The sequence below is a fragment of the Pagrus pagrus genome (genome assembly GCF_965226575.1).
Source record: "Pagrus pagrus genome assembly, chromosome: 3".
Classification (NCBI taxonomy): Eukaryota; Metazoa; Chordata; class Actinopteri; order Spariformes; family Sparidae; genus Pagrus; species Pagrus pagrus.
In genome coordinates, this window is record NC_140187.1 from 34,465,916 (window position 1) to 34,493,679 (window position 27,764).

The 27,764-nt window shown below is 44.9% G+C and overlaps 1 protein-coding gene across 3 annotated transcripts in view; it reads right to left on the reverse strand.

The window, feature by feature from the left end:
* Positions 1–7,324: 7,324 nt before the first annotated feature.
* The window catches only part of lhfpl4a (LHFPL tetraspan subfamily member 4a), a 77,275-nt gene continuing 56,835 nt past the window's right edge, over positions 7,325–27,764 (reverse strand). Inside the window, exons 4-6 of one of the 3 annotated variants that reach the window (XM_084348763.1) lie at positions 15,189–15,274; positions 14,935–15,116; positions 14,665–14,824 (exon numbers count right to left, since the gene is read on the reverse strand). In XM_084348763.1, the coding sequence (XP_084204889.1) occupies positions 14,817–14,824; positions 14,935–15,116; positions 15,189–15,274 (276 nt within the window). In that variant the 3' untranslated portion in view covers positions 14,665–14,816. Of the gene's footprint in view, positions 9,937–14,664; positions 14,825–14,934; positions 15,117–15,188; positions 15,275–27,764 lie in introns of those variants that run through there. The other 2 variants (XM_084348761.1, XM_084348762.1) reach the window with 2 other exon arrangements.

Sequence of the window (27,764 nt, forward strand, 5' to 3'; positions counted from 1 at the left end):
GTAAGAGCTGTGCGGAAGCTACAGGAGCCTCTTGCCGGACCCAGATTGCTGTGCGGAGATCTGCAACGAGTGAGCGTGTAACTTGCACAGAGACCGGCCAGGTTCTGGATTGATGGCGAGCTAAGGAGCAGGCCTAGAGCCTACAGCTGGACAAGACGGCGACGAATCATCTCCCCTCCTGCCAGGCCGGTAGGGGGCTTCCTGTAGCCCATAACAAACTCTCACCCCACTTGCTGCCCCATTGCCGTCACCACACACACACACACACACACCTTCTCCCGCATATACTTTCCCCCTGGACTCAACTTTAACCCAGACGTGGGTTCTCCATGAACTGTGGGTGGGCAGCTGGGTTGTGAACTGTGCTCAGTGAGCAGAACATCTAGGGTTCTTTGCTATGTCTAAAGTATCCTCGATCACATATGGTTGAATGCGTAGCTACACGAGTCATTTGGACTGGCCATCCAAAAGTATTGATTATATGTTTCCACTGTACAAAATTAGCACTTTAACTGTTGTTGTTGTTGATGTCAATACATTTTCCTAAAAGCAAATCTCAGTCTCTCGTTTACTCCCTCCGAGTTCGTAACCTGTCTTCTTGTCGTGGGTCTATATTGATGCTACATTGTGATTACTAGTCCTAGCCTTAAGCTAATGTAGCGTGGGTGCTACACCAGCACATCCCAAAGATTCTCAATGGGGTAAAGGTCTGGACTCTGTGGTGGCCAATCCATGTGAAAATGATGTCTCATGCTCCCTGAGCCACTCTCTCACAGTTTGAACCTGATGAATCGTGCCATTGTCATCTTGGAATATGTCCATGCCATTAGGGAAGACAAAATCCATTTGATCCCATTGATGGAAAAACCTGGTTTTTAATTCAGTATATTCAGGTAGTCAGCTGACCTCATTTTTTGGGCACATAACATTGCTGAACCTAGACCTGACCAACTGAATCAACCCCAGATAATAACACTGCCCCCACAGGCTTGTGTGGGAAGCAGCATGAAGTCCACTGATGCCTTCGGTTTTTAAAAAATAAAATGTAATTGTCCCAGTGAAAGAGTGAAAGTTCAGCTGTGCATTAAATGTCAACTAGAGAGTAAGGCTTGTTCTGGAGAGTGAAAAGTTTTAACAGTATTACTCACCGTAATCCTGAGGGACACAGGGTAGACTATTGCGTTATGAGCATGCAAGGTGCTGACCAGCACATCAGGAGCAGTTTTGGGGTTCAGTATCTTGGACACTTTGACGTACAGACCAGCAGAATCGAACCAGCGACCTTCCATTAACAAGACGCTGGCTCCAACCCTGAGCCACAACCGCCCCACAAGGTGTTTCAGAGGAAATTATCTTGTTGGGTTCTTTCAAGGTAAGTGAATAAAGACGTGACTGCAAGGAGCTGAGGTTAATGTGACTTTACTGGTTGCTCACTCAAAACATATTATATCCCCCAACATACATTGCGGCCCAGATAATCCTTAGCTTAGAGCCCCCTCTAGTGTCTAACATACACATCTGTATATCCAGATCACGCCACAAAAATCGTGAGAGAAAGCAAGAATTGTTGTCCAAAACAGGAAGGGAAGAGCTTTGTCTGTTTTAGCAACTCGCCTGTTTGCCTGTAAGAACTTTGCTGTTTTCCAACTGGATTTTCTGTACATGTGCTCTGTCGCTGAGTAATTCATGTGAGGACGGTTAAGGCAAATACTTTCTGAAAGCATTTGTTTTATCTACAGTTGTTCGTGCACTCTCATTTATGCACTCTTGTATATACACAGTCGTTTCTGCACTTATATTGATACAATGAGTTTATGCACTGAGCTGAGTTACTGCCTAAGGTACAATTTGAGTGAGTTGAGGATTCTAGTCACTTTATGTGATGGGTTAAGACATTTCAGAGAGTTATATTATTATCCGAGATTTGTGAAATCATTTGGATGTTTGAAAAGTGTTGGGACCCACAGATGAAGTCATTCATTGTGGATTTCAAAATGGACTCTGAACTGAACTCAGTGTCCCAGAATTCCCCATTGTTCACACCTAGGTGCAAAATTCAGCTTTGAGCTACTATTGGATTGCCCCCTCCGGTTGGGGAGTGAGCTCCTGACCCAAGCGAAGGAGTTTAAAGCTATGGTCTACGATTTGAAAGATTTGTCATTATTATTAACATTATTTAGATGGTGGTTATGGCCCAATAGTACGACCCACACAATGTGAAGAGCAAAAGGAACCAAATAAATCCATTCTCTCTAGCGCCTGCAAAACTAAAAAGAAATTGACCAATAGCAGCCATCTGGTCCGAATGGCTGCTTTTGGTCAATTTTTCCATCCAATCCCCTCGCTCACTCCCCTGCTCCTTGTCACATCTCGTCCCAACCCACTTCCACATTTGAAACTACAAGCGCGCAAGAGGTTTGTTTGGCCCTGAGCAGGTAATCTTTCGTCTTTATTGTGGATGTTGTGACACAGATAACTTTCATGCTGATGCTGGCTTATGACTGTGAAAGCTGCTGTTAGTTTGTTTTTTTCTACCGCGGGGGTACTCTCCTGCAACGATAATCCATACAAAGATCTTAAGTGGTGCCCGGGAGAAAATGTCCATAAAACTACATAAAAACTTCGTATATTCCTCCATACTGCTCGTCCGCTGCAATCCAAGTGTCCTGAAGTGGCGACATCCAGAGTTTACTCGAAACAACGTCATTCCGACAACGTCACTATGCTATGTTTACTCGGAGGCACGCTCCGTGTTCACGCGAGTCTCCCTTGCAGCCGATTGCACTACGGAAGCCGCGCCAGACAAGATGAACGAGACTCGCGATAGATACACACCGGTATTTACATGCTGCTGTGAGCCACCGAGTGACACACAAACACAAGGGGGAACTGCTGCACTGGTGATTTGAAACTTTGAAACTCACAGCAGCATGTACCGGTGTACCAGGCCGTCGTGGTGAAGAGGAGCTGAGCCGCAAGACGAAGCTCTCGATTTACCGGTCCATCTATGTTCCAACCCTCACCTATGGTCACGAGCTGTGGGTAGTGACCGAAAGAACAAGATCGCGGATACAAGCAGCTAAAATGAGTTTCCTCCGTAGGGTGGCTGGGCTCAGCCTTAGGGGTTGGGTGAGGAGCTCAGACATCCGGAGGGAGCTTGGAGTAGAGCCGCTGCTCCTTCCCGTCGACAGGAGCCAGTTGAGGTGGTTCGGGCATCTGATCAGGATGCCTCCTGGTGCCTCCCCATGGAGGTTTTCTGGGCACGTCCAACTGGGAGGAGACCCCGGGGCAGACCCAGAGAGAGATTACATATCTCATCTGGCCTGGGAATGCCTCGGGATCCTCCCGGAAGAGCTGGAAAGTGTCGCTGGGGAGAAGGAGGTCTGGAGCTCCTTACTGAGCCTGCTGCCACCGCGACCCGACCCCGGACAAAGCAGAAGATGATGAAGATGAAGATGAAGCTACTATTGGTCAGGGTGACAGACCCCCCTCTGATCAGATAGTCAAAACTCCAGTGCCTTCCTTTGTTCTCCTTCTTCTCCTCTCTTCTCCTCAAGCCTCTCTTCTCCTCTGACTTCTTACCCTCAAGGGCTCCTCTCCATCTCCCCCCCACAGGGCTGCCTGCCCTCAAGATTTCTTCTTCTGGGCCTAACAGCTGTGGAGAGCTGCAACCTGCATTTGCAAGCAGGCCCAAAGAACCTCTCCTCACTGCAGCGACACAAGGTTCTGCCAGTATTCCTGATCAGTTAGCACCAGCAGCTGCGACACAAAGCTTGCCAGCTAACTTCACAATCTGAAGAACACCAAGCAAGTTTGCACTGAGCTGCTATCCTTGCAAAGGAAAGGAGCGAACCGTTTCCTCCTCTGCCGACTTTCATCCGTCCTTGCACAGCAAGAACAGCATTCAACACTGGAATCCCAACGTTCTCCTGCAACTACCAGCACCTTTTCTTCAAAGACTGGTAACGTTGAACTGGGCCTAGATAGCATAACATAGCATGGCTAAGCACAGGACTTGATGTTGATGTAATGCGTATGTGTTCAATTTATGTGTGCCCACTGTTTGAGTGTGATTGTGATCTCAGGTCAGGTTATTGGTAGTTTGTTTTGCTACACGGCTAATTTGACGTTAGTCGAATGATGCTTCACACAGACTCAGGGTCTTTGCATGCAACTAACCATCTTCTATAGCCTGGCATCCTTGAGCCTGGAGTATATCACACCCACATGTGATATCAGTGACCACCATTGTTTCTTTGTTCTGCCAGACACACACACACACACACACACACACACATACACACACACACCTGTATATAGTACATGGGTCAGTGACATATGCACCAGAAAAAAGTGTTTTTTCAAAAACTTCAAATAACAGGCATAAAACTGATTGAGTTTTGTTCTACTAACTCTCATCTTTATAGAAACATATGTTGTTTTTAGATTTTCAATTGGAATCAGAATTTATGTGACAATTTGTTGTATTAGTGCCTAAAATCGTCATATGGTGTGACATGAAAATAATAGTATATAAAATGAAAATAGATTATACCTTTCTTAAGTTACTCACTTTATCAAAGTCCTTTATCATAACTAAACTGTGATCCATTATAGTTTTGTGAAAATTAGTTAAATTTGTGTATTATTTTCTAAATCATTGCTCAATGTGAGACCTATGTCGTCAGTCTTTCAACGTATTTTCTATTTATTGTGACAAACCTTGCTATAAAATTATAAAAATATTTGTGACTCTTGCTCATACTATTTTCTATGTATACCATGAACATTTTCCCATTTTATCATTAATAAAGGTATGTTATTTTCACAATTTGGAATGTCACACCACATGATATAGTGTCACACCATATGATCATGTCGCCATGTGTCAATGCAAAACATGTATTAACCTACCTATTGGTGAGTACTGATCACTCATATGGCAGGAAATATTAATGAGGGTTATTCTCTGCATTTCATAACTGCGTTCCTCTTAGTTGCACTGCCTACAGTGTTCTAGTCCAATGATATTTTAGATATGATGTATTTCCAGGCTTCAAGAAATCTGCCCCAAGGCCTTTTGAATCAACAATGAAGGCACCCTCTAAAACCCTCCCTCAGACCTTCCTATTGGTCAGCGAATGGAAACACAGTTGTCGTTTACTTTTCTTTGCCTCAGCAACTCCTCTCTCCTCGCAGGGTGTCATTATTTGCCTCAATCTGACAAAAGAAAAGGGAATGTATGGTTTAAGATGAATACAAAACATTGTTTAGACTTAAACAGCATTCTAAGGTTTCTGTGAAGGGGTCTGCTGTGTCTGCCTGATAAACTAGAAATCTGTATCACTGAATAAAACTAAACTAAACTAAACACAATCTATTGTGGATAATTACAGCTTTTGTGTGATGATGGATGCAAACAAATGTTTAAAAGGACAAAACATACATTGGACTTTGTTATTTATTGTTATATCTGCAGGAAATTACAATTCGTATCATATGGTGTGACAATCAAAATCATATGGCGTGACAGGCAGACATGTCACACCATATGATGAAGTGTCACACCATATTATGTTTTCTGCACTTAGCACAACCTTGTGTCTTGTAGCTACACATTAACTTGCTGACAAGATGCTAGCTATAACAAATCAACGTAGATTTACATGTAATTATGACAAAAAATATAAAATTTCTTTTGCATTTCTATGAAAAATGTGTCACACCAAAAGACATCCGGAAGTGGGACTTTTGTCAGAGTGCCAACAAAATCTGATTTATTGAAAACATAAAAATGATAACTCACCTCAGAAACCTGTCATGGTCTGGTATAAATAGTACTGAACAACCTTGCTGAAGAAGGACCTCTCATTCCCAAGGGTGTCAAAACAGTTGCCCGTTGAAATATCCCAAAATAGTGTCACACCATATGATTTTGATTTGTGGGACAAAATCTTTTTGATCAGAACTGACTCAAAACATTATGCTTGGACTTTGAAAAGAGTAGGCCCACAAATAGACATCTGTATTATTTTTCTGTATTGTTTTGAGAATTTTTGCATTTATTTTTCTTAGCTTTATTCAAGTTCTTACTTTGAGAAACAAGTGTCGGACAGTCTCACCATATGAGTTTTGGTATGTTTGGTTAAAAATTCTGAAAAAATGAGTGATGAACTGGTTTAATGTTGAGTATGTTCACATAAAGCATAGTTTTCTGCACAATATTGAGGGGGTTTATGACAAATATATTTTTTATTTATACGTGTTTGACACTGAAGACAGCAAAACTGCCATGTCACGTCACACACCCACATGTTAGTTAGTGTGTTTTCATCTTTGTGTAAATAAAAGACTTTTGAACCTTCAAGCTGCCTATTTAATATTGTACAAGAGTGAATGTTGCCAACCTAACCCTCTGTCAAGAACTCCAAAATCCTTCAACCATTACTAGCTATTATGGTAATATTGGTTGTAGTTATTACATTAATTATTAATCAGAGTTACAAACAGTTTAGTACCCTTTCTGAGACTGATTTGGTGAATTGGCTATCTTTTCCCTTCTTCAAGGGTGGTGCCCTGAAGGGATCTAATGTAAATTGGATCTTATTAGTAATCATAATTAATAATTATCCCTGATAATCATTAATTATTATTGATAGCCAAATTTAACCCAAAACTACTTATTACTACTAATTACTGTTGCATGAAGCACTACATTATGGTGCCTCATGTGATGTCAGCACAACAAAAGTAAGCTACTGGTTGAAGGGAGCTTCTTTGTGTCTAGTTGTAAGTTTGCTTATGTGGAAAAATCATTGTTAAATCTAAACCAAATTAAACACACTCAGATAATTTAATACTACTCTCCCTTTTGGAGAAGTAGTTGGGAAATAAAGACCCTGAATATAGTTTTGTGTCCAGTGTTATTTAAATTTCACCAGGCTACATATAGCTAGAAATTAAAGGTAGCTCCAGGGGGCAGCATATCACCAAAGCAACCGACAACTGTTCTTCACTAGCTACTGTTAGCTAATTGGCAAAGTTTGTTGTGGAGCTAGAGGCCTTATAAGGTGAATGGAGTCTGCCTGGGACCTTGGCTAACATTTGATACGATACAGGGGTAAACTATCAGAATATCACCTCTTGAGGTACAAAGTGGTATTACAAGACAGCATGGGCCGGGGTTAGTTGGTTAGCATGCTAACGTCAGTAACTAACTAACACAGTACATAGACGTAATGTTAGTTCATTTCCTGAACTGGACACATTGCACCTTTAATAAAAACTGCAAGTGAAAAGGGAGAATAAAAAAGGTCAAATAATATTAAGAGTCAACCAGTTTATTCATTTTCTTGTTAAAACAACAGTACCAACTCCAATCGTAAGAAAGTGGTGTATGACACTGGCTGCCATGCTGAACTCTCCTGCACAAACATTCCCTTTTCAATACTGAGACACACCACAGCATCCCATAACCAGAGAAAATAACATTACAACTACAGCACAGCAATGAGCGATAAATCCATGTAGAGGAGAAACTGAAGAAACACATTGAAAAGCACTGAAATAGAATGTCAGGGGTCAAATATAAAAGTACAGCTTCTTCATTCGGCACAACTAAATAACAGTGTAGGGGAAGATGTATAATGTTTGCGGGCAGACGTACAATTAATTCAAAGGAGAAAGAGTGAGAGAGGAGACAGCTTTTAGTGAGCTGGGCCCTGGCTTATGATTCATCCAGGAGGACCAACGACTGCTGATGAAGCTTGAATGTCACAGTTCAGACTAATGATATCACCAAACAAAAACTACAGTGTGAGCAACAGACCATTCCAAAATAAATCTATCATACAAAAAACCTTCAAACTAAACACACCATATGTAACTATGCAAAACAAAATCCTTTTTATTACTACTTCACTGAAACTATTGTGTATAGTGAGAGATCTGTAGAGGAGATGCTGTCCTGCCTTCAGTCCTCTCACCTGGGACAGTTTATTATCTGCTGTAGGTACAGCCAGATTTTTACTGTTTCTAGGAATAGAATCCTTTTAAAACTTATTTAGCTGCTGCGCTTGTTCAGGTATGTGTGAAGCAAAACAACAAGAGTTGATTTCTTTTCATTCTTACAATGTCATGTCTTTAGGTTGGTAAAAATAGATAAATGGCAAGGGAGGCACATTTGACATTTGCATTATACAGTAATGTGGGTTGTTAGGATATCTGTTGATGCTAATATGGCTAGCAAATTAGTCCAAATAGCAAGAACAGAACTCAGTTAGGTTCTAGGTATTTGGTATATTTCTAAAAAAAATAGCTTTGTAATTATGTGCTAAATGCTGCGGTCACCAACGCTTTTCTGTTGTAATGGGTCCCAAAGCTACCAAACAGGTGCAGCCATAACAGTTTTGTTGGACTGAATCTGTATATGTCTCTTTGTTTTCCTCCAGATTAGTTTTTCAGAGCACAAACTGAATTTAGAAAATTCAATTTAAAACTGTAGGTCAAGGTAAAATTAAATGATGATCACATATGGCCCATTCACACTTTCCAGCCTGCATTCAATTGTGCCTTCAGTGACACTTTATAATAACCATCATTAATAATAAATTAATACATTTACTATTAATTAATAATAGTTATTATTAAGTGTTACAGTGCCTTTCATTCCAAATGAACATGTCAAATTCAAATGTATGCATTTTAAAGCATTAATGTGTCTCCAGTGGATGATTCCTGTGTAGAGTCAGAGCAGGGATTCCTGGATGAAAGTATGTGCTGGGTCTGTCCTCTCAGCTCTGTGCTCCTCAGCTGGTGGGTCTGGATGGTGCAGCAGACTGCTTGTCACTTAACGGAGTCGGAGCCCCGCTGAGTGTGTACAGGAAGCCTGAGATAGATGCAGTATGCAGGGCCTTTTCTGGTGGCGGACGTACAAACCAAACCCAGTCGACTAGAGCAGAATTGAACAGGACCAGTGAGTTGGGGGAGGAAACAAAGAAGAAACAGAATGTAGTGAAATGTGAATGAATGAAAACGCTGAGGAGAGGAAGGACATTTTTCTGCCTCTCAGCGTTTCCTTTTCTCAGTGTAGTGTGGGCTGAAGGATGACAAGTGGCTCAAAATAACACACACAGGGTTAAAAGACAAGTGTAATCCACACTTTTTTTCAAGATTTGACAATGAAACAGGTTTTCATAGCTTACAGGGATGTTGCATACATGGGGGCAAAAGGAAAAAATCTTTTAAAGAGTTTTTTTTGTTACCCTGTTTCCATAGAAACATCTCATTTACATACATCTTTAATTTTTGTATTTCCTGGGATCAGACGTTGTCATGTACAAAGAGTAGTTGAAAATTGTCCAGAAAGACTTCAAAATTACACTGTGGCTGTACAAAATCATCTTTTTTTTTATCTTGTACTTTTTTTCTTACGTCAGAAGTAGCACTTGTGTGCTATACCATACGCACTTTATAATGTTACTTTTAAAGCTGGAGACTTTTCTCCACTCGATAAAAATATGTATATTTTCATAGAATACTCCCACTGAAAGCATTATTATCATTATAAATAACTTCATACTTTGTTATAACAATGCTATGAGACAGTAACACTGTATGTTATGAATCATTTTATCCCAGAGTTTGATGATAGATGATGCTCAGACTTCCTCTCAGGATCTATTTCTCTTCCTACAGACAGAGTTTATCTTTGTTGGGTGATTCCACGTCAGTCCTATCTTACAAACTGCTGAGCTCTGGCCTCCAAGATCAAGATCAAGACAGTTTGACCTGAAGAGCTTGAGGAGAGGAGAGGAGAGGAGAGGAGAGGCGAGGAGAGAGTGGGTGGAGGCAACTGGAAGAGGAAGAGAGGAAGTTTGGCCCTCAGTGGAACCGCTGGACTCCAAATCTTGTATCCTTGGTGTCCCGGATTTCAATCTGGAGGAGGAACAGAGAGAGAAGAAATGCGGCATCAGGACGGCTGCTGCAACATCTGAGCAGAGAAAAACAAATCTCCAAAAGTGTTTTGGGGAGAAATATACCTGAAAGAAGAGGGGGTGACACAGGAGAGAAACACCAGCACTCATTCATGCCTTGTGTGCCTTACACTCTACTTTACTGCAAGCTCCTTTAAACACTCACACACATTGAACTGTGTTTTATGAAGCCACAATGACAAATGTTATGCATTCAAATTTAAATGCATAATATGAAATTTCTGCCACTAGGGGTGTCTCTGCCAAAACAAAACAAAAAGGTTTTTCCTGAGTGTTGTGTGGGTAGGACAGCTGCTCAGAACTTTTTTTCTAGCAGGAGGAGATTAATGTTTAAACTTTTGGAATAAAAAAATGGATTTATCTTCACTCCTGTTTATCAACCTGACTGCAGCGGTGATCCGCGGAAGTGACCTCCATTGTTGGATGTTCTGTAATCAGTCAGCGATTTGAGGGGGGAATACTGAACCTGCTATCCCTCTTCATCCCCCTGAGGCCTTATCATGGATCTCACTGCAGTTCTCACAAGACCCGCTTTACTCTGCCTCTGATTGGTTGGCTTCGTTGTTAGCATTTTCTATGTTTGACTCAAACTGTTAAGTAGCAGTAGCTCTGGAAATTATCTGTTTGTCAGTGGATTTTGATCTGTAGTCTTTGCTGGTAAACACACCAATGTCTTCAGCCTCCTCTCCTGTCCACAGGGCAGGCTGCCCTGCTGCTGCTCCGCCACAGGGCCCGTTTGCTCTAACTAACGAGCACAGAGACACTGCAGTTCGACAGGCAGGCAAGTGTCAGTGCGCTTATTTTTGGCGTAAAATGCCCAAAATGTTCAAAATATAGCATACACTTCAACAGATATATATTTTTTGTGCCTTCTTTTAGGTGGCTTTAGCACGTCTTACTGTTGGTGCCATATAGCAGTACAATGCTCTGCTTCCTGTTGTTGCTACACGCTACTTCTCCACACAGGGGGAGAGCTGATGGTCATCTACTGCAGGTAGCACACTGACTAGAGATAAGTACCTCATACAGCTGGTAAAATTGAAGCTAATATTAACAACTTTATGTGTTGGGTAGTTCAATAAAGTTTTATCTTAATCTATATTACACCATATTTTATTTGTTGATCATATTTTGTATTAATTTCAGTCAGTAAACCGAGTAATCAAATAAATGCTGTGGAGTGGAGTTTACCTCAAAATTGTACTTAAGTACAGAACTTGAGTAAATGCAAGGGCGTAACCATGGTATAGATATTGGGGGGGTCCAAATGTGAGCCCTTCCCTAGATATTATTTTCTGTGTGTCCTCTCCCTCCATCTTGCCGGTGACTGGCCCTCTATCTAGCCGTTTCTCAATACCCAGTACGCCAAGTTCGAACTTGTGAACTCCGGGAGTCTGGACTTGCGGAGTTCAGTTGGAAGAACGAACTCCCGGGGGACGGGGGGACGGCGGGACGGGAGGACGGTCTTTCTGCAATTGGAACAGGAACGTACTTGATGACGTCATCGTCTTCGCTGGTTTCGGCACTTCAACTTCTGGTTATTTTCACTGATTAAAATAAAAATTAAAAACTTGTAACTTTTACAGTTGTGAGTCCGCTCCTTCGCCATTGCCATCACGAAATGCATTGTGGGATACGTAACTTCCCAAAGTCCACACAAGTCTCCACCGATGCATCCTCGATGAAATGGGCGGGGCAAGAACACATCCGGGTTATTCGACCGTACTTGGCCAGATGCGAACTTTGAATTGGAACAGTACTTGGTCCGGCGCTGATGACATTTCTCAAGTCCACAAGAACATAAGTACAGAGAAGAACGCATATTGAGAAATGGCTTCTGTCTCTCTGTGCTGCCTGCATTGCAACCAGATACCATTATTGTACTAGAACAATGACTGACCCTAATGATTATTTTATTTTGATTCATTGAATATTCTGCTTTAATTGCTGCTAGTGTTATTTGCTTTAACCTTACCAAGCCTGTTTAAGTGCCAATTGAATTTTAAAACCAACCCACACACACACACACACACACACACACACACACATACACGACACACGGGGGAGACAGAGAAAAAAGAACAGCACACACAGATGATACAGAGTTCAAATGGACCCCTTTTAAAAGTCGTCCCCCCCCCCCAGAATTTAGCCTAACTTTGGAGCAATATTCTATTTTATATTCTAGTTTAATATGATATCTGTACCTTCATTCTAGCTTTAATCATGAGCCATTTAAACGCGATAATTGTGACCCCTTTTCACATTACAGTCTTTTGATTCAAATTTGATTTGAAAAATAGAGATACAGTAACGCAGGTTTTACACATCTGATTAACTTTACTTGAGTACAGCTATTATTCAAATGATTGTCTCTGGAGCCCCAGAAAGATGTTTGACCTAGTCTCATCATCATCATCATCATCATCATGTGTAGATATCAATTCTGATAGTCATCTCTGTGTCCGTTGCTTTGCTCCATTTGGCTGCAGATGGAGGAGAGAGAGGGCTCTGACATATGAGTCAGTATGAGGCGGTGAGATGTGGATAATGAAAGGGACCAAAAACAAACACAGAGAAACAAACTAATGCAATGGGCTTGAAAGGTCACACCTTCATACATTTTCTCTCACATTTTTCAGACTCCCATAAAACATTTTTTTATTATTAAAAATAAATGTTTTATTTATTTATTACTTCTGGTTTCTTCGATTAAAATGTTTAACTTGCTATGTACAGGAGGGTCAGAGGAGAATACATATATATATATTTTTTGTTGATTTGGTCCAACATGAAATGCAAAATATTTTATAGTCAATAAGGGATGAAAATATAAATCAAACATTTTATTACTGCCCTTCCTCTAATAAATAATCAGAGCAGCACATTCCTGATGACGATTAGAGCTACTTACTGGCACGTCAAAAATGGGGCCATCACAAGAAGTCTGAAACTCAATTAAGCAAGCAGTAATATGATTTACTACCCTAACCGTCCATGACCTTCCAGTTAGAGCTGCCTCTGGATGACGATTGGGGGCAGTTGATTATGGCAACATGTGGAGCAGCACCTTCTGATGGTTCATCCTCCATGCAAGCCAATTTAATGAGAATCAGGTTTGCCAACAGTGAATGAGTGAGGACGTGGAGTTGTGGATACGGGTGGAGTGGAGAGGATGGTAAGGTGTAGAGATTGGGGATTATTGTGTTATTATTCTGTTTAGTATGACCTGTCTCTCTGGCTCCATCTCCCTGAGTGGATGCCAAATGTGTGCTGATGGCCTTATTACATCAGACAATAATCAAAAACCTCTCAGCCTGAAAAAGGCACGTAGTACAGAGACAGATACACCACCTGGAACATGATACTCATACCTGCCACCCCTCAACCCTCCCTCTAGTGCTCAGTTTGCCAGAATAAAATGTTGGTTTCTTTAAGTGTCTGTGAGTATTTTGAAAAGCGTTATATAAGTTACATTTATTATTATTATTTGTATCTGCTGCTGTCACGCCCACAGACACACACACACACACACACACACACACACACACACACACACACACACACACACACAGGAGAAGGAGCAGGTGAGGGAGAAAAGGAGGGGGGAAAGCAGGTAGGGAGAACCGAACACAGAAAAACAACACGGCTGCCTCAGTAGCACCATGACAGTTAGTACAGATCCCAGGTGTGTAACAGTTTGTCAGACTGGTAGGTGCTACCTACAAACAAAACTCATTATGTGTTGAAACTTGTATGTTGAAGTAAACATGTATGTAACACTGTGATCCTACCTCTCACTGAAGTTACTTAGTGACAGAGACAAGTGACAGAGACACCATTCACCCTGTTACAAGACACTGTACCATCAACATGACTCTGAAGCTGGTAGTTTAAGGTCAACACATTACATAATGTTGCTTTAATAAGTGAGCTTTAGAGGAGGTGACTGGGCCAATGTAGCTGTTTCACAGCAAGTCTTTATGCTAAGCTAAGTACCTCCTGGCACTACCTTCAAACTTAACAGACAAATATAAGAGTGTCAAGAAAAATATTTCCTAAAATGTACTATTCCTATAATTCTGTATCTGATTCAAGCATTCTAATGCACACATAGCGACACACTTCTTGTTTTTTAACAAATCCAAAGTTTACCAACATTTCAATCACAACATCAGTGGCATAAAAGACAAATAACTCATTATCAAGAGGGGTTCACAGTGCATTGGGCCTCATTCACCAATATCTTCTTAAGAATCTTCTTAGATTCTTTCTTAAGTTGTTCTTAAGAAGTTCCTTAAGAAAACCCTACGTCAGATTCATCAACGCCTTCACAAGCCTCAGAATTGTTCGCAGCTGTGTTCCTACATTGATGAATGCCACCTCCTCGTAAACTGAGAGCACGTGCAAGGTGAGTCTAATTAACATAGGGTTAGCATAGGTAACCGCCCATTAATGCCCATAAAAGAAACTGCAGGGCCGTGTAGACACTGATGCCGTAGTACAGAGCAAACAGCAACAAAATGCCAAAAGCAAAAAATAAATCAGTTGGAGGGCAGCAGGTGAAGCGAAAAAAAAACTTTAAACGTGTGAAAGATGTGCAGTGAAACCAGTCTGTCTTTTTTGTTTTGTTTATTTTTTTAAAGTGAATTAGACTGTTAGACTGAAATTGTGATATTAATGCATTTTCTTCACAAGCGGGCAATAAATTGCGCTCGAACATGAACAGCGCGCCTGCAGTCTGGTCCCATCATTGCGTCAGGACGCACATCCTCACGGTGTTGTGGCTGAGGGGACAGGACACAGCAGGCCATGATTATCCTACAGACCTGTAATGGTGAGGGAGAGTCATAAGTTAAGATGCAAGGTGTTTGAATAAACGTGACCTTAGTCTAAGCAGATTTTATAATAAAATAAGTCAAATCATCAGTTGTCTTACCTTCTCCGGTTTGTACAGCAATTTGCCACCTGCTGTGTCCAAACACATCCAGCGCCCCTTTAAAATGCCGATGGTGCATTCGATGGTGGAGCGAGTGTGCGCATGCATCTGGTTGAATAAAATCTCCTGTGGAGTCTGAGGGTTGGTCATCAACCAGGGAGCCAGGGCATATCCTCAATCCCCTAAAAAAAGATAAAATCTAATAAAAAGACACTTTTATGGGAAATTATAATTATATTATAAAAGATACGTACCATGAGGCATGCGTCACCAGCTGCTCCTTGTTCAAGGTGTGTTCCCACGGAGCTGTTTTGGAAAATATAAGAGTCGTGTGTTCCTCCTGGGAACCGGGAGACCACGTTCATTAGGTGGTTATTTGAGTCGCAGATAAATTGTACATTTATCGAATGGTATTGCTTGCGGTTGAGGTATGGGAAGGGGTCTGGAGAGGGTGCCTTAATGCGTACGTGCGTGCAGTCTATTGCGCCAATGGTGTTAGGGAGGCCAGCGATGTTATGAAATCCTCTCATAACTGCGACTTGATCTTCTGCTGTGTATGGAAACTTTATGTATTGTGTGGCCAGTTGATTTATTGCATCCACGACTCGAGGGAGAGCGCGGCTAATGGATGGCTGTGATGTGCCCACCCTGTCCCCCAGCTCCCGTTGAAATGTTCCAGTGGCCAAAAAGCCGAGGGTCGACAGTACCTGCACATTAGGGGGGACAGGGTTGGACCGAAGTATGTGGCTCTGAAGTGCTGGCTCCAAGTGGCTGCATAGATATATAAGAACCGGTTGTGGGAGCCTAAAGCGTCCAAAGAGGAATTCATCGCTCTATGTGATCCCGAAACATTTGCTCCCTCCGTAGGGCACGATCAGCAATCTCTTGCAGCAGCAAGCCATTGTTTTGCGGGCCTTGGATGGAGAAATGCCACGTATAAATAGGGTGTGTGTGTGTGTGTGTGTCTGTGTGTGTGTGTGTGTGTGTGGGGGGGGGGGTTACTAATTGATGGCATGGTTTCCAATTGACTTGATTAATGTTAAATCATTGGCACATTTTATTTATTTTAAAATTTTAAATTCTCTGTTAATTACCAAAAATATGAAATGAATAAATAAATAAATGACAGAATTATCACTGTAATGTTGTATTTTACTGAACTGCACAAGAGAAGAAAACACAACCATGCCAACATGTCAGCACTGAAATGTGCGTAAGAGTACTCCTGAGAGTACTCCTGAAGAAAAAATTCATGAATGCCACAATCTTCGTAAAATCTTCGTAAGTGGGACTTAAGAAGAAATTTGTTCGTAAGAACGGTTCATGAATGAGGCCCATTGTTCTTTACAAGACAGAGGAAAGGACAGCCACCAGTTTCTCACAGAGGTAACCAACTGCATGCAAGGGTGACATGCTGCACAGCTGGATGAACACATCGTATGAACTCTTACTCCGTCTATTCGTAGAGAGGAGCCAAAATGGAGCTACAGGGAGGAAGCATGTTTAAAAAAAGATCCTGATTTTTTTGTTTTTGATCAACGTCAGTCTCAAGTAAGTTGACATAACATGACTGTTATTTCAAGCAACTCACTGTTTCACGTTCACACCCGTTCAAACTTACACACTGTGTTTAGCATATCTACTGGTGCCACTGAGATTACTTTCCCTTGCTGGTCTGGAGATTTAAACCAGCAACCTTAAAATGACAAGACCGCTGTCAGAAACTTGTAAATATGCAACGGAAATATATTTATCATGTATGTAAATCTAATATATACACAACCAGTCAAAAGTTTGGACACACCTTCTCATTCAACGGTTTTTCTTTATTTTTTATTATTTTCTACATTGTAGATCAATACTGAAGACATCCAAACTATGAAGGAACACATATGTACTTATGTAGTAAACAAAAAAGTTCTAAACGGTGAGAACAGTGAGGAGGCGCTATCTAACTTCTGAAGTTGCTGCAAATTTTATGGAGATTTTACAGAGCACTCCTGCAGAAATTTTACCTGCACCTTGTGATTTTATCATCGATAATTTTAACAGTAGACTGAAGTCAACTCTGGACTCAGTAGCTCCACTTTTAACAAAAACAATAAAAAGAAAACCTTCACCCCCGTGGAGAAAAAACGATGAAATCAATGAAATGAAAAGAAAATGCAGGAGTGCTGAGAGAAGATGGAGAAAAAGTAAATTGACAGTTCATTACGAGATTTTACGTCAACAACTCAAAACCTACAATAATGCAGTTAAGAAGGCACGAATTTCTCATTTCTCACAACTCATCACCAACAATAAAAACAATCCCCGGTTCCTCTTCTCCACCTTTGATATTTTAACAAGCTCTAAATCCAATAAAGTTTTTATGACACCCACAGACGATCTCTGCGAGAACTTTGCAGACCACTTCAGAACCAAAATCAAGGACATCAGATCCTGCCTCTTATCCCATCAAGTTTTATCTGTTAACACACCTGAACTGTTGTCCTTGCCTGAGGAAACACTGGAGAGTTTTGCCCTGGTTGATGCAAGGACACTTGGCCGAGTTTTCTCCCAAGTAAACCCAACAACCTGCCTTTTAGATCCAATTCCAACATCAATCTTAAAATCGTTTTATGGATTCTTTGAGGAGCAGTTTTTAAACATCATGAATTGCTCTCTTCAGACAGGTGTCTTTCCCACCGCCTTCAAAACGGCGGTGGTGAAGCCCCTTCTGAAGAAGAGCAATTTAGACCCCAACGTTTTTAATGACTACCGACCTGTATCCAAGTTACCGTTCTTAAGTAAAATTTTAGAAAAACAGTTTTTTAACCAAGTTAATGACTTTTTAAACAGAAATAACATCTTAGAGAAACATCAGTCTGGTTATAGGAGAAACCACAGTACCGAGACAACGCTTTTAAAGATTTTAAACGACAATAGGTGGAATTTAGATAACAAAAAGCTCACAGTGTTGGTTCTACTGGATCTAAGCGCCGCTTTTGATACAGTAGACCATCACATTTTATTAAACAGACTCAGACATCTGGTCGGCTTCTCTGGTACTGTTCTTAACTGGTTTTGCTCTAATCTCACAGACCGATGCTTTTATGTAAGTGTGGATGCATGTTCCTCAGGAACCCATGAAAGTGGATTTGATTCTGAGCTGAATTTTATTCCACATATTAAAAATATGACGAAAACAGGTTTTTATCATCTTAAGAACATAACTTAAGGTTATTTACATAACCCCGGTTCTCTGAGTAATATGAGTGAGATGTCTCACTATGGGATGCACGCCTCGCTGCAGCCCTCAGAAGCATTAATCTCATTACGCCAATCCTGATTGGCTGGTGAAACGTGTCCGTCCGCCTCAGGTAGTCCCCTCTACCTTAAATACCGCATGCGGACGGCACCACGTCATTCAAGATAAGCACCTCTTCTCACTCGCCCAAGCAAGAAGGGATGTCTGGTGAGACATCTCACTCATATTACTCAGAGAACCGGGGTTATGTAAATAACCTTAAGTTCTCTTTCATAATATTTCGTTCGATGTCTCACTATGGGATGTGGTAGCTCCCGTATTGCCAGACAAGCTTACCTAACGTCCACCAACCCACAGGGAAAAATGCTCTGTTCCAATCAGGACAGCAAAACCGCGCGTGCCACGCACGGAGCGGAGACGTCCAGTCTATAGAAACGGACAAAAGTGAGAGGCGAGGACCAACTCGCTGCAGCACAGATGTCCTGAACAGAAACTCCCCTGAATAAGGCCCAGGATGCGGCCAAGCCCCGAGTCGAGTGCGCTCGCAGGCCCACAGGTGGCTGCAAACCCTGACTTGTATAGGCCAAAGCAATTGCCTCCACCACCCAGTGGGATAGGCGCTGCTTTGTGATAGGTTTTCCCTTATGAGGATTAGCCCAGGAGACGAACAGCTGATCGCTCCTCCTGAAAACCTTTGTCCTATCCATATAAGTGCGCACCGCACGGACTGGACACAACGCATGCGACCGCTGCTCACCTGGTGAAGCAGCAAAGGCCACAAGGTCAATAGGAGAACATGAGCCCACCACCTTAGGCACAAAAGCCGGGTTGGGCTTCAAAATCATCCTTACATCCCCCGGGAAGAGCTGGGCGCATGACGGATGCACCGAAAGCGCATGGATGTCACTAACCCGTTTAGCCGAAGCCAGAGCCAGTAACAACACTGTCTTGAGAGAGACGTGTTTCAAGTCCGCTCTCTCCAGTGGCTCAAAGGGAGGTCCTTTAAGACCCTCCAGAACCACAGCCAGATCCCATGGTGGTACCAGTGGTCTGGACACGGGGAGAAGCCTGCGCGCTCCCTTCATAAAACGGCAAACCAGCGGGTGCTGGCTCGCTGTTTGCTTCCCAAACCCCACGTGACAGGCGGCGATAGCTGCCAAATACACCTTAACCGTGGAGAAGGCTTTTCGTTTGTCAATCAGGTCCTGCAAGAATGACAATATCACTCCTACTGGACACTGAAAGGGAATGTGGCCATTTCTGTGACACCACCACTCAAACACTCTCCACTTACAGTCATACAGAGACCTAGTGGAGGAGGCTCGAGCACTTTGTATAGTGGAAATCACGCGCTGTGAGAGTCCCACAGCTGACAGATTGAGCCACTCAGGGGCCAAGCCCACAGCGCCATGCGTTCTGGGTGCGGGTGGAAGACCGTCCCCCCCCCCTGCGATAGCAGGTCCCTGCGCAGCGGGAGCTGCCAGGGCTGAGCGCGAAGCAACCGATATATCTCCGCCAGCCAGTGCATCGCAGGCCAATGCGGAGCTATTAAAATCAATGCGTGGCCGTGCTCCCTCACTCTGGACAGAGTGGGGGGTATCAAGGCCAGGGGAGGGAACGCGTAAAGAAGCTTGTGCGGCCAGGCGTGCGCTAGTGCGTCTACGCCGAGGGGAGCATCCATGCTGCGCAGAGAGTAAAACAGCGCGCACTGCGCGTTTCCTCTCGACGCGAACAGATCCACCGTGGCCCGACCGTAACGGCCCCATATCTGTTCCACAATCTCCGGGTGTAGAGTCCATTCCCCGTATACTGGCGCGCCCCTGGACAACAGGTCCGCGCCTGTGTTCAGGGCTCCTGGGACGTGCGTCGCTCTCAGGGAGAGGAGACGACCGCAGCTCCACAGGATCAGTTTGCGTGCCAGCATGTACAGCCGACGAGAGCGCAACCCCCCGACGGTTGATGTACGCCACCGTCGTGGTATTGTCCGTCCTCACCAGGACATGATGACCTGTGAGAGACGGAAGGAAATGTTTCAGCGAGAGGAACACCGCTGACAGTTCCAGAAAATGTATGTGAGACCGCCGGAGGTCCACACTCCAGTGGCCCCTCACAGACCGGCCCTCGTGAATTCCGCCCCAACCCGTCAGGCTGGCGTCCGTAGTGATCACCTTCCTGAACAAGACGGAGCCCATGGGCACCCCGTGTGTCAGAAAGGACGGGACTCGCCAGTGGCGCAGCGCCCTGGCGCACCCCGGTGTGACCAGTATCCTCCGTGCGCCATGACGCACGGGATCCAGCTCGCATGAGGCCACCCAAAGCTGGAATTCCCTCATGTGGAGGCGACCGAGGCGGACTACGAGAAGGGCAGACGCCATCAGCCCGAGTAATCGAAGACACAATCTGAATTGAACAGATTTGCCTGGATGAAAAAGCGCGAGACATGCCCTGAAAGTTTTCACTCGTTCCGCCGATAGGCGCGCTGTGAAAGTCACCGAGTCCAGAGATAATCCCAGAAAGATTATGCCCTGCGCTGGGGATAGCATGCTCTTTTCCGCGTTTATCACGAAACCCAGATCGAATAGGTGTCGTATGAGAATACGCGTGTGCGCCCTGGCCTCCTGCTCCGACTGTGCCAACAGCAGCCAATCGTCCAGATATGTGGCCAAGCGGATGCCCTGCCGTCTCAGCGGGGCTATTGCCGCTTCTGTGCACCGCACGAACACCCTCGGGCTTAAAGACAGACCGAAAGGGAGCACGCTGTACTCGTAACAGATCCCTTGGAAAGCGAATCTCAGATACTTTCTGTGGGGAGGATAGATCGGGATGTGGAAATACGTGTCTTTCAGATCGACAGAAGTGAACCAATCGTTCTGTCTCACAAGGCGCAGCAGGGATGCGTGTGTAAGCATCCGGAACTTGTATTTCCTGAGATATTTGTTCAGAGCACGTAGATCCAGGATAGGGCGAATACCGCTCCCCCCCCGTTTGGGGACCAGAAAATACCTGGAGTAAAAACCGCTCTGACACTGTGCGGGAGGGACGACACAAATTGCTCCTTTGTTTAACAGTGAGAGGATTTCCTCCTGTAAAACGCGAGCTGACTCTCCCTGAGCCTGGGAGTTTATTATGCCGGCGAATCGCGGAGGAACAGCTGAGAACTGCAGCCTGTATCCCTTCGAGATCGTCCTCAACACCCAGGGTGGAGCTGCGAGCGCGGCCCATCTCTCGCATCTGAGGGAGAGAGTGGACACGCACCGCAACCCCTCCACCATGAGAGGCCCCAGCCGCGGTGCGGTGGGGCTCTTTCTTGGTGGAATAGTGACATGGCCCCCGGGCAATGCTGTGCGCTCTTGCCCGGGAGGACAGCGCAGCAGCGGGGACCCCACGGTCCCCGCCACGGGGAAAGCCGCAGCTTTCCGCCGAGGGGGGACAGCGGGTGTCGCCACCGCGCTGCTTATTTTGATAATTTTGGCTTTTTTTATTATTAGCTGCGCCCTCGGCCCTCGGCCTGGATGCGACAGCGGGACACATTTTATTTTCTTTTTGAAAACGTGTGTGTGTGTGCGTGCTTGTGGACATGAGTGAGAGGCAACTGCCGAAGCCTCCGCCGTCAAATGTCCGTCTCTCCCGGCTTGCTCTGGCACGGTCCGTGGCAGCTGGGAGACGGGGGCGTGGGGGGCCCCTGAGCGCACGCTCGAAAGCCGAACAGGTGGAGCTGGAGAACGGGGAACTTCCAGCTGCATCACCGGTGAAGAGAGGGGCGTTCAGGCCGCTCTCTTCTTCCTCCTGGCCTGGTTAGTGGCAGCTTGCGCGGGCTGTGCCGGCGGAGCTGCAGCTGGGGCCGAGGGTTTCTTGGACCAGCCAGCCCGACTGGGCAGAGGAGGTAGGGCGGGCCGGGGTTTCGACAGTTTAGGTATTTTAAACTGCGAAACTTGGGCAGCAGCCTGCGCGAAGGTTTTTCGCTGTGCAGGTGGAGATGGAGCTGGGGGCTTTCGAGGGAGGCAGAGCTGGAGAGCTTCGTCTTCCTTCTTTTTGGCTTCACACCGCCGTTGCATTGAAGCCAACGCGGAACCAAAAATCCCCTCCGGGACAATGGGCATGTCCAGGACGTCGTCCTTCTCTCTGTCTGACAGGTTGGCGAGGTTGAGCCACCGCGCTCGTTCCTGCAGAACCATCGCCCCCATCGATCTTCCCGTGGCCTGGACTGCACAGCGTTTGACACGGAGGCACAGGTCGGTGATGACCGGTATCTCCTCCCACGTAGCTGGGTCCTGAGTCTGCACAAAATCCTCGCATAACTCAGCCTGATAAGCCGTGAGCAGCGAGAGGACATTGAGCGCTCTGGCCGAAAGCGCTGCCGCCTTGTATGCCTTTTCAGTCAGAGCTGACTGAAAACGGTCAGTCTTGGATGGCAGGCTGGGGCTCCGGGAGGACACCGCTGACAGCCGGGGGTGAAGGTGCGCTGCAACGAGTGGCTCCATCGGAGGCATGCGGAGCAGACCCAGGCTCTCCATCGCTTCACAGTCGAGGGACGAGGCTCCGGGAATCGGGCTCCTGCTGCTGTAAGGACGGTCTCTCCACGAGCGCGCCACCTCATCCAGCATCTCTGGGAAGACAGGGAGACGTTGCTTCGTCGCACTCTTGGCCAAGGGCAATTTCTTCCCCTCGTAGCGGGATCTGGTGGTCTCAGCTACGACAGCGGGCCAGGGGATATCCAGTCGGGCAGCAGCGCGTTTGCACACGTCGAGCATGTCCGAGCTGGGGAGTGGAGAAGCTGGTGTGCTACTCTCATCTCCATCCTGAGAGGCGACGGAGGCCGCGGGCTGCGCAGCCCGGGCTGGAGTGATGAAGACGTCGTCCTCTTCTTCATCCTCTGAGATGAGGAGCTCCGAGGCGCCATCTTCATCGTCCCCATAGTCCAGTTCCAGGACGTCTTCCTCCTGCGGGGGATCCGCGGCTAGGTCGAGCTGGGAGCCCCAGCTGGCACTAGCCTCCGGTATCGCCGCCGCAGCGACCTCCATCTCCTCTCCGCCTTCGGCGGCGGGGCCGCCAGGAGAGAGGTAGGGGTCATGTCCAGACAAGCTAGCTTGGCGGGCTAGCCGTCTGCGGAGACTCTTGACGGTGAACACCGCACAGTGTTGACACGAGCCGGGGACGTCGATAGCTAGCCGGGCGTGTTGCAGCCCCAGGCAGCTCGAGCAGACCTGGTGTGGATCCGTGCTCGATATCTTATTCCCGCAACGACAGAGTCGGGCCCCAGAGTCTCCGTGCCCTCTGGTGTGAGGGGATTTGGCCTCCATTCCTCGCGAGCTGGTGTGCAGGCAGGGAGTCGAGGCAGTTAGCTGGTGTACTAACCGTGAAGAGCCGAAAATTAGCTGGTATGCTAATACTCGGTGCTCGAACTACCGTGGTGGGGCGTCGAGGACAGTGCTGGCCAAGCCGTGGAGGGGCAAGGAAAGCACTGGTTCGATCTGGTATGATCGACGAAACAAAGCGAAAAATATCCAAAAAGCTAGTAGCGCCCGGCGACGGAAGCTAAATAAGGTCCGCCTGTGGACAGTTTAGCTAGCTAGCCCTGGACGAGAGATATGCTCCGAGTGAGAAGAGGTGTTTGAATGATGTGGTGCCGTCCGCATGCGGTATTTAAGGTAGAGGGGACTACCTGAGGCGGACGGACACGTTTCACCAGCCAATCAGGATTGGCGTAATGAGATTAATGCTTCTGAGGGCTGCAGCGAGGCGTGCATCCCATAGTGAGACATCGAACGAAATATTATGAAAGAGAACCAGAGTCCGCCCGTTTCTCTCCCAGGCCAGTACGGAGTCGCTAATGCATGCCTTTATTTCCTGTCGCTTAGATTACTGTAATCTTTTTTTTTTTTAACAATATTTTTTATTGAAGTTTCAAGTGTATATCAAACGAATATACAAACATTTTCATTTATATCCCCTCGAACAGCCACTCATTCACACAGACAAAGAAAAAGAATAGATTACTGTAATCTTGCCCTGCTCTCTGGTCTTCCCATAAAGAGTATTTTAAATCTCCAATTATTACAAAACTCAGTCGACGTGTGCTGACGAGGACCAGAGGGCGGGAGCACATTACACCGGTTTTAGAGTCGCTGCATTGGCTCCCTGTCCGCTTCAGGATCGATTTTAAGGTTCTTTTACTGGTTTTTAAATGTCTTAACGGCCTTGCGCCCTCATATTTATCTGACCTGCTTTTACCATATCAACCCTCGCGGACCCTGAGGTCCTCCGGCACCGGCCTTTTATCCATACCAAAACCAAGAACAAAAACCCACGGTGAGGCGGCATTTAGCCACTATGGCCCCCACCTGTGGAACAGCCTGCCGGAGAACCTCAGGTGTGCAGAGACTGTTGATATTTTTAAGGGAAGGTTAAAGACACACCTTTTTAATCAGGCTTTTAACTAATATTTTAAATTCTTCTTACGTTCTTATGTGGTTTCATCTCATTTTACGTTGTTTCTTTTATCTTGTTTTTTAAGACAATATTAATCTTAAATAATTTTATTTGTTTGATTTATCCTTCGGTGCCATTTTATTTATCATCTTACATATTTAAATCTTTTTAACTGTTCACTCTTTTTATTCATCTCTTGTCAGGGTTTTTATTCTATCTTATGTTTTTAGTTTTTTAGGTTTAACTCCAGTGTTTCCCCAGGGGGGTCCTCCACACTGGGAGTTGTGCCTGGGCTGCTGCTGGGGGTGCTGTCCTTGGGTTCCTTCGGCCCGGCCAGCTGTTGTCTGTCGGGGTCGGGGGGCCTGGGCACTGGTGCCCCCTGTGGCACGGCCTGTCACTCCTCCCAGTGCGGACGGCCCCAAAGGTGGCGTTTCCTCAATCCTCGGTGCCATGCCATGTCTCCCTATTGTCAGTAGTGAGAGTGTGCAGGTGTGTGTGTGTTTGTGTTTGTATGTATGTGTGTGTGTGTGTGTAGTATGGAGGGTGGAAGGGAGGGGCTTTCTTTGAAATTGTTTTGTCTTCTATGTGTAAAGCACTTTGTGCTGCACAGCCGTGTATGAAAAGTGCTATATAAATAAAGTTTGATTGATTGATTGATAAACAAACCAGAATATGATTTATATTTTATATTCTTCAAAGTAGCCACCTTTTTTTTGATGACAGCTTTGCACACTCTTTGCATTCTCGCAATCAGATTCATGAGGTAGTCACCTGGAATGGTTTTCATTCCTTGTGCCTTGTCAAGAGTTAATTTGTGGAATTTCTTGCCTTCTTAATGTGTTTGAGACCATCAGTTGTGTCCAATACCGTGAATAGCCCTATTGGACTACTGTTCTAATCCATATTATGGCAAGAAGCACTCAGCTAAGTAAATAAAAACGACAGTCCACCATTACTTTAAGACAGGGGTGGGGAACCTTTTTCCTATCGAGGGCCATTTCAATTTTCATACCATCCATCAGGGGCCATGATTTTTTTTTTTTTTTTAAGGTAAGCAGCTCACAACATATTTTTATGGCCTTTTTAACTTAATTGCAATAACATGAATATCATGACCATTAATTAATGTTTTAGCCAATTTGATCCATCTCAGTGTATCTTATTGTTTTAATCCAATTATTTTTTTTAATAATCTGTTCCTGTTGGTTTTATACACACTGATGTTTAGTAGTTTAAGCAGTAGATAACTTTATAATGTACCTCAAATCATGAAATTAAAAAAATTCAGCCCTCTTAAATGTCATATATCAGCTTTAAATCACTCGAAAATGACAGGTCTGAGTTAGATTCCCCCTGAATTCAGTCTGCTATTGAAAGAAAACTCCCTGTTTCCTGTTTCCACTGAACAACTTCACCTCAGATTGATAGTAGACAACCTTATAATGTACCTCAAATCATTTCAGAGCATTCTGATGTGAAATTAAAAAAAATCAGCAACCTAAAATCTCATAGCAACTTTAAATCACTCGAAAATGACAGATCTGAGTCTATTATTATCTGAGTTGATCTGAGTTGAAAATGATTATCTGGAGTTGTCTCATATAAGGCTATTAGTAAATTAGCTACTGACCATGAAGCTAGCCTGCGTCACGTTGTCCTGGTCCGCTCGCGGTTCGGATCAAGCTGCTTGCTGGCTGCTCAAACTCCGTCGGAGAGCAACAACTTTATCCACCGCTCTTGTCCTTTCAGGTCATCCAGTTAAGCATGTTTCGTGCTGTAAAGACGCTCAAGGTTTGCCTTTTTCATTATGGCCAGCGCGTCCCCACACACCAGGCTCACGGGCTAGCCTCTCACTTCCACAGAGAAGAATTCATGAGTCCATTTGTCCTGGAAAGAGCGACACTCCGCATCAACTTTTTTTTTTTTAGTAGCCATGTTCCGTCTCCTCAAGTTGTTGTCACCTGTCAATCACTGAGGACACAACGCGATGACAGTTATGCTGATGTTGTGTTCAATGACCTTGCTCATGGCCCGGAAAGACAGACACCAGCCCCGGGGGCATTTAATTGCACATTTGAAATAATTTTTACTGAATTAATTGTTTGTGGGTACACTTATGGATTGCCTGGCGGGCCGGACCAAACAGTCTCGCGGGCCGTATGCGGCCCGGAGGCCGGAGGTTCCCCACCCCTGCTTTAAGACATGAAGGTCAGTCAATCCAGAAAATATCAAGAACTTTGAATGTATCCTCAAGTGCATCAACCATCAAACACATGATGAAACTGGCTCTCATGAGGACCGCCCCAGGAGAGGAAGACCAAGAGTTACCTCTGCTGCAGAGGATAAGTTCATTAGAGTTACCAGACTCAGAAACCACAAATTAACAGCACCTCAGACTAGAGCCCCCATAAATGCTTCACAGAGTTCAAGTAGCAGACACATCTCAAAATCAACTGTTCAGAGGAGACTGTGTGAATCAGGCCTTCATGGTCGGATTGCTACAAAGAAGCCACTACTGAAGAAGAACAACAAGAAAAAGAGAGGTGCTTGTGACAAGAAACACAAGGAATGGACATTAGACCAGTGGAAATCTGTACTTTGGTCTGATGTGTCCAAATTTGAGGTTTTTGGTTCCATCTGCCGTGTCTTTGTGAGATGCAGAAAAGGTGAGCGGATGGTTTCTACATGTGTGGTTCCCACCGTGAAACATGAAGGAGGAGGTGTGATGGTGTGGGGGTGCTTTGCTGATGACACTGATGGTGATTCATTCCAAATTCAAGGCACACTTAACCAGCATGTCTACCACAGCATTCTGCAGCAACATGCCATCCCATCTGGTTCGCACTTAGTGGGACCATCATTTGTTTTTCAACAGCACAATGAACCCAAACACACCTCCAGGCTTTGTAATGGCCATCTGACCAGGAAGGAGAGTGATAGCGTGCTGCGTCAGATGACCTGGCCTCCACAATCACCCAACCTAAACCCAATTGAGATGGTTTGGGATGAGTTGGACTGCAGAGTGAAGGCAAAGCAGCCAACAAGTGCTCAGCACCATTGGGAAGTCCTTCAAGACTGTTGGAAAACCATTCCAGGGGACTACCTCATAAAGCTGATTGAGAGAATGCCAAGAGTGTGCAAAGCTGTCAGC